This window comes from Sinohyriopsis cumingii, chromosome 3, assembly GCF_028554795.1.
Source record: "Sinohyriopsis cumingii isolate HCF-2022 chromosome 3, ASM2855479v2, whole genome shotgun sequence".
NCBI lineage: Eukaryota > Metazoa > Mollusca > Bivalvia > Unionida > Unionidae > Sinohyriopsis > Sinohyriopsis cumingii.
In genome coordinates, this window is record NC_142963.1 from 41,801,473 (window position 1) to 41,817,769 (window position 16,297).

The 16,297-nt window shown below is 34.2% G+C and overlaps 1 protein-coding gene across 3 annotated transcripts in view; it reads left to right on the forward strand.

The window, feature by feature from the left end:
• The window catches only part of LOC149802752 (disks large homolog 5-like), a 198,877-nt gene that overhangs the window by 123,245 nt on the left and 59,335 nt on the right, over positions 1-16,297 (forward strand). For all 3 annotated transcript variants that reach the window (XM_089952172.1, XM_089952175.1, XM_089952173.1), the window contains 3 exons: positions 5,007-5,223; positions 10,280-10,415; positions 15,587-15,714. In XM_089952172.1, coding sequence (XP_089808298.1) covers positions 5,007-5,223; positions 10,280-10,415; positions 15,587-15,714 — 481 coding nt within the window. The remainder of the gene's footprint in view (positions 1-5,006; positions 5,224-10,279; positions 10,416-15,586; positions 15,715-16,297) is intronic.

Below are 16,297 nucleotides of genomic sequence, written 5' to 3' on the forward strand. Positions count from 1 at the left end.
AAATAGATGAACTTTTGCAAAAAGTAGAATAAGATGGGCATCAGGAGTAAAAGGTGGTCTCAATACAAAATTAATGGGTCCGTTTAGCTCACCAGTTGATATGTATTTTTGAGAGAGTGACGTATGTAAGGTGAAGTAGTCCGCATTTAAAACATGCACATTGGAGAGTATGTTGGCATACCTCTATGCTACATTAATGTAATGTAGATGATATTTCTTTGGATATTGTACTTGGGGAAATTTTACATGATTTAAGCACACTGCTAACTAAAATGACTGCTCCCTTGTGTTAAAAAATCAGCCTGAATTAGTCTAAAGTACACTATACATAGCAGCTATTAAAATAGGGAAAATGAATTTTGCCAGACCAGACAATACCAGCTTCTGAATGTGCAATGAATGAATTACCAAATATATCAAATGTAAAAAAAGTTACTGGCTCTTTTTTATACAATTTACCTCTGAAGTTCAGGAAGTGAAAATGACCAAGTAGAGCTAGCACTTTTTTGAAAGGTGCACATCTGAAGTAAGGCCAAGCTGTATACTCTATAACCCACAGTACACCCATCAGTCATACACCAAAATAAAGGGAATTAAAGGTTCTTTGAATTAAACAGAAGATATACAAGGTCTTTTTTAAATAGCCAGTACAGTATAACCATTGAGGAAAGATGGGGAAATTCTTTTTCTTTAAAATCTAACCCTATGCAAATTACGAAACTGTAGAGCACCACCTTAGCAAAAAAAAAGAAGAAAAAAGAAAGAAAGAACTCCAACTTGTATGCTTCTGCTCATGCGCGAGCCAAATAGCCAATGAAAAACGATGTTTCTAACACAACTAGGCAGTATGTTATTGGAAGATCACCTAGAAGTTGGTGTTTTCTGATATATTCAGAAATTGCTTTTAAAATGTGTTTCCTACTTGAATTTCAGTCGAAAACAACAAACCTCCAGGGGTTAATGTGTTAAGAGTAGATCACTGACCCATATTTCACTGACTTATGTTCAGTATGATGTTTTTGCTATCCATGTTTTAATCATTAATGTATATAGTTGTACACACCTGAAACTATATGGTTGTATTCATCTTTCTTAGTACTACACCCATTCTAAAAAGGTCACTGTGATAATAGCTTGTCTAGGAGAACAATGATTTTGAAAAAATAATAGAAAATTAGCATTCTTTGGTTTTTATGAACTCATTACAGTACCTCCACTATGATGTCCTTTAAAAGAATGATTTTATTTGTATTGCTTATATGCCCAGCAGGAATAATTCTGCTAAATTACTTTGGGCCACCTGGTGGTCCCAATTTTTGTTGGTGACCTCAGAATTTTATTTTGAAATCTCCTAATCAAAAGGTAGTACATTTTGCTTGCCAGAACTAATCCCTCATTCCATACATTTCCATTATATATGTTATTAGATCGGAACCATAAGTGTAAGTTTTCCATACCAGAAGTCTTCTTAATCATACAAAAGCTTGGTACTGCTTTGAAGTGCATTTTAGCATAACATTTTCAGGATCATGATATGTATCTGGATGAAATGAACTTGGTGAAAATATGGTGAAGTGAGTAGAAAGTTCAAAACTAGCCATTTTAAGCTAATGTTTTTGTATATTTTCTTGTGACATTATTAAAATGACAATGAAATATTGTTGAAAGGCTACACAAATATTAAAACTTTCTTATTTTGATTCTCACAATTGTTGTGTAATAGACATATAAAACTATAACCTCGAAAAAGGTTACAGTACGGGCAAAATTGGCAACTTTTACATTGCAGAAATTCTCTTTTCACATGTTTATGTGATGAAATATTAAATAAAATGACCAATTTTTATTAACAATGGATCTAAATATGTCCACTAAGCCATAATTTTCTTCAGTTTAGAAAATTGTTTTACCTGTGCTTCAAGGTTCCTGCGTGAATTTTAGATGGAAATATTGTATTGTCAGTGTAATTTCTTGTATTTATGATTGTAGAAGAAGCATCCTAATTGTCTTCAGAATATAAGACTTCTCTGAAGGGAAAATTTATATAAAGGTCAACATTTTGTTTCATTTATTAATGCACTGTAAACAAAGTGGAGTGGTGATTATGTAAGAAAATCAATGCAAGGTGGAATGAAAGACTCGAAGGTGAATATTTCAGCTGTATCATCCCATTGGGTGGACTCTGTATTGGGATTCTCCAACATGCAAAAAGCTGAGAAGTGTGCAGATAGCTCGACATTTCCATGATTAGAAAATGTAGGACTAGTACATATTGGTAATAGTTGATGCACACATTTTGTGGTTGAATTACATATATGCAGCACATTGCCAGAGATTCAGCTGGTAAGATATGCTTGGTTTGGTGTGAAATGCTAAATGGCTTTTTGACTGCTTTACTTCCGTTGAACAAGTCATGCTTTTTAATGACTTTCTATGTCATGCATTTTAATTAAAAATGGAATATACTTTTAAAAAGTGTTCATTAATCTACTTTGACTTGTGTCCATTGCTACAAGGATTCATGTCCTTGAAAACACAGAACATTAAATTTGATGTGAAACTACTGGTGCCATATTATCATAGGACACTTGATTCCAAATTCAAATGTAAGTTAAAAAAACAGACTTATTGTACTTAAACTTCAGTTTACATTATACACCTGTATTAGATTCATTTGTTTCTACTATGATTAACTTTTATAAAGGTAACTTTTCCAAGAAACCCAGAACAAAATTAACAAATTTGGTTTATATATAATATTTTTTTAAGATGTAGAAATGTATCTAAATTAGTTTATAACAAATATTGTGCATGATCAGGTTTTGGAGGTTACAAACCATAAGCCTTTTGTATGTGTTAAAAATTTACAAAAATACTGGTTTGGTGGGGAAATGTTCCCAATGCTAGGAATGGGTCCTCAAATTTTTTTTTGTTGGAATCATCCCTGAACCAGTCACAGTTGGTAGGCAGGGATGTAATTAGGTGGGTGGCTGGTTTTACAGTATGTCAGCACAATACTTACTATATAATGCTGGTTAAAAGTTAACATTGTTAAATTTTAAAATTATTCAGAGTTCAGATGTAAAGATCAAAGTTTGCTCACAGTCTTGAGTTAGTTAAGGGGCCAAGTTTGAATTTATTTTCTGCATGATAATGTTTGCATTGGCCAAGTAAAAGAAGAGGTGAGTTAGCTATTCATTGATTACATTCCAGAGGCTGACTTGACAGATTTTTGCACTGACCAGCAGGGCCATCTGACACAAAAATCAACTGGTCTTGCACAAAGTCAACTGGCACTCTCCAGATCAGATTGTAGTACCACTTTTTAAACTTCAACTCATGGGCCTGTGGCTGTCATTTTTTAACTGTCTCTCCACAATTGCCACAGGTCAGAGGTTAGCATATAAATCAACCGGTCTGTTGCACAAATATGTGCCTTTTACAAACTCCATTTATCCAGGTCCAATTTTTACGGAGTTAATGCATTTTCCTATCAAATATGGTAATGACTCCATGAAGCTTGTCATTTATATATGGGCATTTGTAATTTTTAAATGGTCTTTTTTCACAAATGAAGACACAAGGACCCAGCTCTTTCTTGTTACTTATGTCACTATGGTATATACATAACTCATTAATAAAAATATTTTGGCTGCAAAGATCAAATAAAGTTGACCCCTGTACAATCTGTTTTCATTAATCCAACTGAACTCTGTATCTAAGAAAATGTCAGATTAAGTAGAGGACCAGATTAACATGATTAACCATATTTGCAGTCAGGAGTAAAACAGAGGGCATAGACCCTGCTTTGGCTGGTAGTACATTGCATGACAGATCAGGGTCTATGTTGTTCTTTTGCAGTCAGGAGTAGAACAGGGGGCATAAACCTAAACCCTGTTTTGGCTGCTAGTACATTGCATAACAGCAGATCAGGGTCTGTGTTGTTCTCTTGCAACAAGGAATAGAACAGACTGCATAAACCATGATTTGGCTGCTAGTGCTTTTTGTGTAAGCAGATCAGGGTCTGTGTTGTTCTCTTGCAGTCATGAGTAGAACAGAGGGCATAGACCCTGTTTTGGCTGCTAGTGCATTGTGTGACAGCAGATCCATGTCTTGACTGTTCACTATATTGTGTATATTATACAGTGTAAATTAAGATTCTAATGTGCAGAAGTATTGAGCAACAACAGATCAGAATCTAGATGGTCCACACTCTACTATAATTTGTTTTAAGCAAAGTGACCTATATTCTGGGGCTACAATTGGCCGATTGGTCTAAAGCACTCACCATTATGGATCACTGCCATGTCATCACTGTCTGCGTGGTTTTGAGTCTCAGGCTTGGCCAATGTGGGTAAGTGAGAAAGCTTGCAAGTAGCTTCTTGTGGGTCAGTGGTTCTTGCCAGGGTTTTCCTTGGTTCTTCTTCCGCCATATACTGGCCGCCAGTATAGCCTATCCTGTGCTGAAAAATGGCATTAAACCCTATAACAGTAACGACAACAACAACTTATCTCCTGCCCGAAAAGGGTAAAGTGGTGTGAAAATAGGGAGAACTGGGTGTATAGTGGTCAGAATTTAGAATGTATTCCAGCAGTTTCTTAAAACCAGAGTTTTTCTGAACTTTTGAGTAAAAAAGCAATAAAAACGCAAAATATTTACTCCTAAAAATTTGTCTTATTTTGATTCAGTACAATTGTTCTATAATTACCCTGCTGTTTGCAAAAGCCATTTACCTCAAAAGTAGGTTATCAAAAAATTGGTGAAAGGTATTGTGGTACAAGTACAAAAAAGGCATAGCCAGCTTCACTTTTTCAAGGTGTTGGGGCAAAAAGAGAGGCACTAGGGTGACACCCCTTGATTACACCCTTCTCTGCTGTCACCATTTGGGTGTGTCAGACATGGACCAAGATACTGTCATATTAAATCATTTGTTGGGTAAGAAAGGGTTTGAAAAAATACCCAGTTTTTCCCCCTTTATTTACATTGCCTTTTGATCTCTACACAGATGCTCACCAAGAGGCAGAAATTTCCAAGAAACGTCGGGACTGGGCTTTTGGAGAGCGAGACAAAATTGTCCAGGAACGAGATAGCATCCGAACTCTCTGTGATAATCTTCGGCGTGATCGCGATCGAGCTGTTAGTGAATTGGCCCAAGCATTACGAGATTATGATGAACTCAAGAAACAGAAAGATGAGATGTGGAAGGAATTGAAAGAGTCAAGGTGAATTTATTTTGATGCAAAATTGTATATACAAGTAATTTTTTCTCATACTTTTGGTATGTAATTGAAAAATGTTGTACTTTGGTCTGTGTACATGTACTTAAATAGTGACTTAAAAATAATGCCAAGAGTAGTGTTGCACCTTGAGCAAGCCCAGGCAGGGGGATATTCCTCCATCCCAAACTGCCAGTGTCCTACTAAATTGACAAATATTCATCTTTATGGGGGGACAGAGGTAAATAAGTATCCCCATGACATTTCAACCAAGATACAACACTGCCTAGAGGGCAGCCATAATAATGTTATTAATTCATTCGGCCCCAATCCTGCCTGTAGGCATGATGAGGCTGTACCCTATTTCCGAGCTCTGCAGCATCAAGGTCATTTAAGATACATCAAAGTGGGTGGTATTACAAAAAAGCAGACAGATATAGCTCTACAATGATACCAAATAATCTAGAAGTTCTAGTTGCGCTACAAAATACAGAGGGAAAAACCTCATTTTTTGGACCCGTTTTTTTTTCACCGAAAATTCGCTCGTGGTTGGAATGCAATTTTGTGTCCGGATTTTAGACCTTTTGGCCTCAGATCTAAGGCAGACCGGTATGAACTACACACAGACAGGTGAACCTTTGCAAAAACTAGGATATGGTGGGCATGTGGAATAAAGAGTGGTCTCCATACGAAAATGATGTATCCATTAAGCAAAACAAAAAAATCAACAAAAAGATACCTCACATTTTTACCCTTCTGCTCATGCGCAAGCAAAATAACCAATGGAAAATGATGTTTCTAATACAACTAGGAATTGGTCTCATGGAAAATCTTTTGAAAGCCGATGTATTACGATGTATTCAGAAATAGCCCCCAAAATGTCTTTCCTACTCGCATTTCAGGCAAAAATGACAAAAGCCTCCAGGGCCGAATGAGTTAATGGTAAATATAGATGAGATGTTAGATCTTTTCCTTATTCCCCCCACCCCCTAAGCATAACTTGATGCTGATCCGTGTAGTAAGTGGCTGCATGAGACGTTTATAAGGAAATTTGTTTGCTGTGCCTCTCAAATGCACTCACTTTGCCAAAGGAACCTGTAAATAAGAACATTTTATGACTTGTACTGATCATAATCAGTGTATATTTGGATGTAAATTAGAGGGCTTTCCCTCATTATAAAATATGTAAATTTAATTTCACATCCTTTTTTCCCCTTTCAACTAGCTATTTAATTTTTGGGGGATAATTCCTGCTGTACTGTATTTTGGTATACACTATTCTTTATATATGATAGTTTGCTACAGGACTTGGTTGTCAACATACTGCAGTTTATTACATAATGGAATCTGTGGATTTGGACCTCAGCTAATGCATTATGATGAGGGAAAGCTATGTACACTATATATGAGGTATTCAATTATACCAGGAATTGATGAATTCATCGAGTTACCTGTACCAATAACTGTTGACCACAACAATTTCAGTAGAAGTAATAATACTAACCACATTTGCTATTTTACCCATCATTACAGTATAAATTAACATTAATAACTATCTGTGACTAAATAATGGATGTCATAGAATCAAAAAAGTACCGCCTTGTTGTATTTAGTTTTATTCTGAACTCTGTACCGAATTCTAGCTCAATAAACCCATACTGTCTGCAATTTTTGTAACAAAATTTAACTTTTGCCCTTAAGTTGTCATGTCCATATAATTTTGTATTCTCATTCAGCTTCTGGAAAAAAAAGTTTAGTTAACAACTAGCTGAAAAATTTTAATAATATTTATCTCTATTGCACACTTAGTACTTAATATTACATGGATAGTGATATTAAATGCACAGAGCTCAAGATAAGTAGGTAGTGAAACTAAAAATGAATACTGACATTTTTAAATGCATTCAGATAAAGCAGAACAATTTCATTTTAAGCATTTAGTCTGAAGGTATTTTTACATTTATTTGTTACTGCCATAAGCACTGACCATGTTCTATGATAGCATGTTCAGTAAATATAAAGTATGCTTTAGATTTAAGTTCCACATATTACATGCACACTTGAAATGATAATACTTGATCATTGTGAGAATACTTGCTGAAATAGTCATTTAATCAACTGCAACCACAACTACTTTTGGTCACTAAGATGTTTGCCACATTCAGAAAGGCACAATAAGCATCTTGATGATAAAGACTCAATCTCATCCCGAAGTTTTTGTATGTGTTACTATGTTTACACAATACCCCATCACATTTTTAAAAATGCATTTCATTCCAAACCAGTGAGCATAATGCCTGATTTATTATGTTCCTGTCTAGGGCTCTGAATGCATACAAAAATTACAGACAGGGTAGCAAAAAATGACAAAATATGCCAGAAAGACAGTCATAAAGGGTCTCAATAATTCTTTATTATCTTGTTTGGATAACTGATTTAAGTCGAATTATGTCCAGAGCAGCTAAGAGGTTCCAGCATAGTTGTTGCATGAAATGCATTGTGTAGAAAGAAATTTGTATTTGCCAGCTAAGGCTTCTAGATGTTCACTGTATAAAATATGGGATTATTAGGGAAATTGTAACTTTTGTTCAGTACAAAAAATAGCCACCAAAGTATCAAAGATAAAAAAGTTTTGGTCCCCTTCAAGAAGAACCTTATGGAAAGGGGAATCTCATGAAGGACAAAATGAGGAAGAGGTACTACTTTGCTAGCATTATAAATTTACCTCCTGTAAGGGAGATATTTCATGAGAATGACCTAATGACTGCTGAATATTTATCCTTAAATAATGTTGTAATAAGAGTGTACTTAGTTTGTACTGAATCCCTCATGAAAAATGGAATGACTTTTAGGTGAGGTTGCCTTATATTGAGGTATTCTGTATAGTGTAGTTCTGATTATTGATTATAATCAATCATCAGTTGGTTGAGCAAGCTAAAAAGATAATCGATTGTGAAACTCCATAATCGATTGTGTGTAAAGGGAGACTACTTTTTTGTTGCATGCAAAACACATTAGTAAAACTCCATTGTAAATGGTAAGCTAAATAAGACTTCGAATCCGCTAAAGTTGATCTGAATTACTTATTCCCTTCGCAACATACAAATTAAATACCATACCATATTCTGTGGGTGCAAACTTTCATAATTAGGAACATATCATCATGATTACGTGATGAAGCTGTTAAATTATTGAGTTAATAAATTTAAACACATTTTGATGATTTGTTTCAATTTAAATGTAAAATCCATTGCAGTATTTGTAAATATGGACAAACAAGAAAACTATGTCCATCTACACATTAAATTATAGACACATTACATAAATGAAAGGTTTTTTGAAGGATCTCAACAGTATTTCAGTTACATAAGATTGATCAGCCATAAAAAGTTATAGAACAAAAATAACGCAATTAAAAAAAAATTTATTTGTATGAGTTTAAAATACACGATGTCATTAAGAGATTACTCCTGTACATTTATTAATATTTTGAACTTCTGAGCAAAGAAATAATTGTATATAAAAAAATTAAAATTTGCTCTTAGTAACTAATTATAATCGATTATCAGTTGGTTAAGTGGAACCAATTATCAATTATGAAAGTGTGACCAATTCTCATCGCTAATTCTATATATAATATTACTATGAAATGGAATACATGACCATATGCATCTTATAAAAGGGTCTACCTTATGGTGAGTTTGCCTCATATTGAGGTATTTTATACATATTGTTGTTTGTTGTGTATATTTGATTTAACTATATATCTGATTTAATATATATTTATTTTAGTTTAATTGTTTGTCAGTTTTAATATAAATTTATTTTTCATTATATGATATTGTATTGTAAATGTATTCACTAGAGATGATATTTTTTTCAGAAGATAGTTGACCTTTAAAATTACTTGGATTCAGAATGATTAATTCTGATATTTTTCTGGAAAATACATGTGCTCATGTGAAATTGATGAACAAGGATAGTTTTTTTTTATAAAAATTTATTCAGCTATCAAAACTGGAGTGATAATTCTTGTTTCTACAAGGAACTGTAGACTTCAACACTACAGGTTGCAGCATACGTCGTCATCTTCTGTCTTGGATTCTTCGTTGGGATTCAAACTTGAAATCAGTAGAAAATTTTGTTATTAGGACTACTAAAATGTTATTCTTTGATTATTCTTTGATTATTTTTGGATTTGATTCTATAAAAGTTCATATTTTTTTCATTTTTACAGAATTTTTCCAGGGAATTAAATTATTGTATTTTTTCAAAGCTTGTTGTTTTCACTCTTTCTTGTGTTACTGTTTATTTGAGCCCAGACACATGACATAAGATGCTAAATAATGAAATGGGATCCAAGACCATATGCATCTTGTGAAAGTGCCTGCCTTAGAGTGAGGCTGCCTTATATTGAGGTATTTTATACAGAATATTATTGCTATATAATGAAATAGGATCCATGACGATATGAACATTATCAAATGGACTGCCTTTTAGGTGAGATTGCCTTTTATTTAGTTATTTTGTGCATAATGTTACTATTAAATAATGAATTTGGATTCATGATCATAAGGAGGGATATATAATGTTTTATATACTGAGCTCAGTATTTTTGTGAGGTACCAATTTTTGTGGATTCCATTTCTGCTACAAGTATTGAGACCAAGCAAACAATGGTCATTTTGCAGATACATCTTTTATTTCATCCACAATCCGTGAATTTAAGTATGATAACAATGTAGGATAAAAATGTAATTGTATTCCCAAACCTTGAAAATTGATGTACCATATATACTCACCCATACACCTAGTCCAACTGCAGACAACATAGCTCCTGATCTGCCATAGCATATTGCACCTGCAGATCAAGGTCTGTGTTGTTTGTTCTACTGTTTACTCCTAGCAAACTGCTTAGACCTAGATATGCCAGCACATGATGCGATGACAAATCTGGGTCTGTGCAGTTGGACTTGTAATTGAGTAAATACAGTATGCAAACGTAAATAATTCAGAGTATTTCATAGATCAGTTTGGTATAGAAAAATCATTTTCCTTTCAGGGATCGCTATGAGAATTTTACAGATAGAGATATTAGGAAGCAGCAATTGAATTCCATCAGCCACAATCATAGCCGTGATTCTGCCATTGATGCTGATCTGCAGGACTTTGAGACAGAAACTCTGGAAATTGAAATTGTGAGTTCAGATGTCTGTGTTCTTTTGCTTGAATCTTTATGGGGAGATATTTGACAGAAAGAGGTTGAGGTTAACTTAATTTCTGTCCCTCATTATTCGTAGAAATCGGGTGAGTCCATCCATCCTGCCTTTTATCCATCTCTCACATGTTTAGTGTCTGCACAATTAACCCCCTTAATTATTAGATTTCAACCAATTTTGGTATTCAAGTAGATATTGATAAAACATTGCAGAGTTTGATTTTTAGTTTTCTGCATTATCATTGAATGGAGTTACAGTGCCTAATTGTCAGACCCACCCACTTTTGTTTCTGCACAGAAACTCCCTTCTTTATTATGGAATTTAAGCTGTATATGGTATGCTGTCTGGTTTCCAGTGAATCTGATTGTCAGCACTCTGCATTGCTTAGAGGAGTTTTTGCCCATAATTGACAGACCCACCCTCATTTGTTTCTGATGATCAAAATTACTTTTTGTGTTAAATATAGTCAAAGCACATAAATTTTAAATGATATTTAATTTTTAAATTAAAAAATATAACAAAAACATTTTTGTGCATTACAACCATGCACTTTACAGTGTATATTAGGCTGCCCATCTACTAAAAATAGCATTTCTTGAACATTGCACATGCTGTTAACAACTTTTTTTTTCCAAATTAAAAATGTTATATAGTCAGAAAAAAGTTTGTTTTGAAATTTGTAATGGTTTAAATAATCCTCAGCTAGATAGTAACTACGCCAGGTAAATACTTTCGAAAACCAGAGGTGGGGTATGGTTCATTATTGACCGGAGTCAGGCTATAGCAGATTCACAGACCCTGGTTGTCTGACTTGGCCACTTTTGTTTGACACCTGATGACTCTCTTGTTGGATTTCAAACAAATTTAATAAGCAGGTTTATATTAATAAGATCTCACCATGCATTAATAGTCATTGCTTTGTGTTTTCAGACTTGGTAGCTTGTGTTTAATCTATATCATCATTTAGTGAGAGTTGGAACCCATGATTATTGGACCCATCCACTTTTGTTCCACTCAATAATTCCCACAGTTATTGTTGTCAGATTTCAAAAACATTTTATGATTTAGCCTCAGTGGAATGTGATATCAGCTTCCTGTATTATTGTTCATAGTTATGGCTACTAAATTTTTGGACTAACATTTTATATGCAGCTTTATATAGATGAGACACCTGGTTTCCATTTTTAGTGGCGTACATCACCGGTATGGTCTTCCTTTACAAGTACACCTGAACTCATTGACTGTTTCACTATTGCTAACTAGTCCTTCTATTTATCTTCAGATCATTACTCTGCTTGTTTTGTTTTTGAAAAGTGGGTGATGTCATTTCCTGGAATTTGCTTGTTTCTTAATAATTTGATTTTTTTGTAGTTTAGTGATAACTCATCCACACATACAGATGGGTTAATTATAGATGATGGTCTTCTAAATTGATCCCTCTTTGGAGATAACTGTTGTGTCCGTGTGCATGACTGTATGTCCATCTAGTAATATCTTTGTATGTCCATATGTTAATATATATGTATGTCCATCTATTAATATCTATGTATGTCCATCTAACAATATATATGTATGCCCATCTATTAATATCTATGTGTGTCCATCTATTGATATCTATGTATGTCCATCTATTGATATCTATGTATGTCCATCTATTGATATCTATGTCCACACCTCAGGTTAAGATAAAAGTTATTGTTTTTTTGCTTCCTACTAAATGAAAGGTAGGATGGACAGAAATGGACTCTTGTTTTTAGTCTGTGTATCTGCATCAAATCAAAGAGCTTACATTTCTCAGGTATTGTTTTTCTTCCATGATACTGATAGTGAAAGTGTGTGTGTGTGTGTATGTGTATGTACGTATGTATATATATATATATATATATATATATATATATATATATATATATATATATATATATATATATATATATATATATACATACATACATACATACATACATATATATATATATATATATATATATATATATATATATATATATATATATATATATATATATATATATATACATACATACATACATACATACGTACATACATACATATTCTTTTATGAGCATTTTATATTTATATTTCTTCAATATCTGCACTTCTGGTTTCAAGAAAAATATAATGTTTGGTAAGTAATAGAAACTAAGGGAATCCAGGCTTACTGTGATCTACATTGTAAGCGCCAGTGACAAAAGTTTTGCAGATAGGTACCTTTCCCAGTTGCTTAGATCAGTGTAGGTCATGAACTTTGCACATTCTGACACTTGTTTTGTTGTATATCTTGAAGTAATGCTTAAATTCTGCAAATAAACTAGGTCTTAACTGCTACCACCTCCTTAGGCATGATCCATACATTTAAGCAGAGGAGGGCTATGAACAGTATGACTGTCCATCATTGTGTAGATGGGGCCATTAGTTTACATAAATTACATCATGCTCACACTCAAAGTTCAGAATTCTAATGTTTGATTGGCTTATAGCCAAGCACAGACCATCATGATTTATAAATGAGTTTGAGTGTGAGCATCAATAATCTTCAGACCCAGTCTAGCATGTGCACATGGATCCAAAGTGAATTTCCTACTTGAAGTCTCTGTTTCACTTTGTTGACTGAAGAAATGAAATCTTTCTGATGGGTTTGAAGCTGAACAGCAATGACCTTTAACATCATGGGGGTGGGGTTTGCTTCTCCAGCCATGGTCAGGTTGCAGATATTGGTTTGCTGGCTGACTTGAAATGAGTAAGAAGAGGCCCAGAAGTAATCTGATAATGTACATTGTTGCATTTGTTTTTTGGTGTGTTTTTTCATTAGCTCTGCTGGTCACAGACCAGAAGAGCAAATGGGATGGCTTTCCATCTGTCATCCATACATTAGCACAAGTTTGTTATTGCCACTACTCCTGAACAACTTGGTGAATTGTCATGAAATTTTACATGCATATTCATCTCATGGTCTAATTGGTCCTAATTGAAAATGGTGCTGCTCACCCATTAAGTATGCTTACCACAGCAGCTATCTAGAAAGTCTTCATATTGCTACTCCTTAAAACAGGATGGTTATGTCAACGTGGAATTTTCAGTGAATGACTTCTTATGATATAAATTGTATGTGTACATTGTCTGTCACCATCTGACAAGACACCCCTTTCAAGATTTGTTGGAAAAAAGACCCTTACTTCAGGAAATGCAGATGGAATATTTGCTGGAATTTTAAAAAATGCTGTCAAAAGTTGACATTGAGTTTGAAAACCTAAAAACTAACAGTGAATTTCAGTCTGGAAACAAGTCATCTGTGTCAATTTTAATGGTGCCTCAGTCAATCTAGGAAACAAATCTGGTGTTATAACCAAGATAGGATATGTTATTCCTTTTAGAATAGGATTTAACTTTGCTGTTTTTGAACTTGAACTAGATGTTCTTGCAAACAAGTCAGTGTCACATACGAGCAAGTTTGTATATATAATAAAAGGGGTGTTTTGCTTTTATTATTTCTCTCCAAAGAGGACGAGGGAGCTTAGTGAAATTGTGCATGTACTTGAGCAAGAACTTGCACATTTCTCTTCAGTTACACAAGTACAAGGTTGTCTAGCAAGGAAAGTGCACTGAAAGCTATTGAAAAATATGTGTAAACTGTAAATGTTCATCTTCAACATAACTTTACTACAGGGAATACAGCTGATGATGCAAATCGTGCAAGAGGCTATCATAAAATTCTGACTTGAGTTTCTTTCATGGCTGTATTTCCTATTAGACTATATGCCGATTGCGGCAAAGCTTACAAAGCAATTTCAGTTCTGCATGTTATTGAGTTGCCAGAACTGATTGAAGTTGGTCTTGTTTGAATGTCAGCATTGAAAATCCAGCCAGGTAATTATATAAAATTATTCGTTAAGTACTGTGACCCTGCAAATAAGAAAATGATATAAGTATCACTGCTACAACACCTGAGGTGGATTTTAAGGAGAGTTTCCTGATCATTAACAATTACATCAAGTAATGAGATCATCACACTAGAATTATTTAGTACAGCATATGACAGGCCAAACAAAATAATGTGTGTTTCTGGTCAGCCAGCCATCTCTGTTTCTCATTTCTTACCCTAGCACTTGTTTCCCCCACGGTTTTGAGAAACAAAATCACAAAAAGCCCTCATTAAATATTTATGTTTAAAACAAATGACCCTTATTTTAAAACCAGTGCAATGGGAAACATTGTTTTTTCTTGGCCTAAGTTCTTGAATTCAGATTGGCTAACTACAGGGAATTGTTTTAGAATAACATGCATTTCTTCTTGATACTATACCTGGTTCAGTGGGTACATTTACCATGTCCCAACATTACGTGATGTACGTGGTGTATTAAGTCTATTGTTGCCTTCTCACATTTGAACCATACTCCTGTAGTGGTGTCTAGTGGTGTATAATTTTCATGCCTTCAGTTCAGTACCCTACGAGAAAACACTACAGGAAAATAGTTCCCTTGGAGGTAGCCAAGTGGCTCAAACTTGGAATGTGGTTAGAATGGGAAATGAGCTTGTTATGACTCAGTGGTAGCATGACTGACAGGGCATGGGTTCAAATTCTACCACATTAGATCAGCCAGTTACTGTGGTGTGTCTTTAGCACTGAATAACTTACTACCCAAGTTGCTGTGCAGTAAAAAAAAAAACTACATGAAACCATGACAGAATGGAGAGCCAAGGGCAGGGGTCAGCAAGCTATTTTACAATGCGTGCCACTTTTTCCCAGATTCATTACAAAATGAATGAGCACATGCCACAAATAAGAGTAAAACTTAAAATCAAGAATTTTGGCTGCCCTTCATGTGCCACACAAAATCTTTTGATGTGCCACATTGTGGCATGCATGCTGTAGGTTGCTGACCCCTGGCCAAGGGTATATTTATTTTTAAAAAATGAATTCTCATTTTTAGATGCTTGTATTTCATGTTTCCATCAACTGTAACAAGATACTATGGTAGTATTCAAAACAAATATCAGGTAGGTGGGAACTGGAATGTGTCTAGTATAAAGAGTCGTGGTAAAACGGGCAGGGAAGGGGGTTGTTGTGATGGTATTGAGAGATTGGGAGACTTGGTTTAAGAATAAAAAGACTAATTTTAAAACAATTTTTTCAGGATGGAGTGAATGATAAAGAACTTGGCTTTAAGCTGGAGGGTGGAAAGGATGATCCTCAGTTTCCAAATGATAACTCCATATTTGTCAGCCATGTCAGCAAAGGAAGTGCTGCAGATGGAAAACTGAAGTAAGTCTTGATTAAGAACGCCAAAGAGAGGACTGGAATTGTCTGATGTTTGGGATCCTAATTCTGAGATATTGTTACCCTATTTTCCAAAGAAGTAGAGGACATAGATGATACATTTGAGTGCATTTCTTTATTTATTTTAACTTTTTTTCTTCTTCCATTGAGAGATTTGGAAACAAATGAACAAGCCAATATAATTGCAGGTACAGTGAAATACCATTGGAACGAAATGTAATTTTAAGTTTTGATGATTAGTTTTGATGATTTTTTGTTTAATGCGAAGGAATGTTCAATTATTTTTCATATATAATAATAAATACGCGCACATACTTACATATACACACTGACACACACATATACACACATTATCGATACCAACCTTTAATTTTGGTACAAAAAAGCCTAAAAGTGTAAACACCAAAATAACAGTAATCTTTTTTACCAGATTTTCATAGTTTATGTGTGAAATATGTACAGGGTTCCCACGCTACTGGGAAATAGGGAAAAGTCATGAGAAATAAGAATTTTTTCCTGACTGTGAAAAAGTCCTTGAAATTTTCAATATTGATGAAAGTTGGGAAAA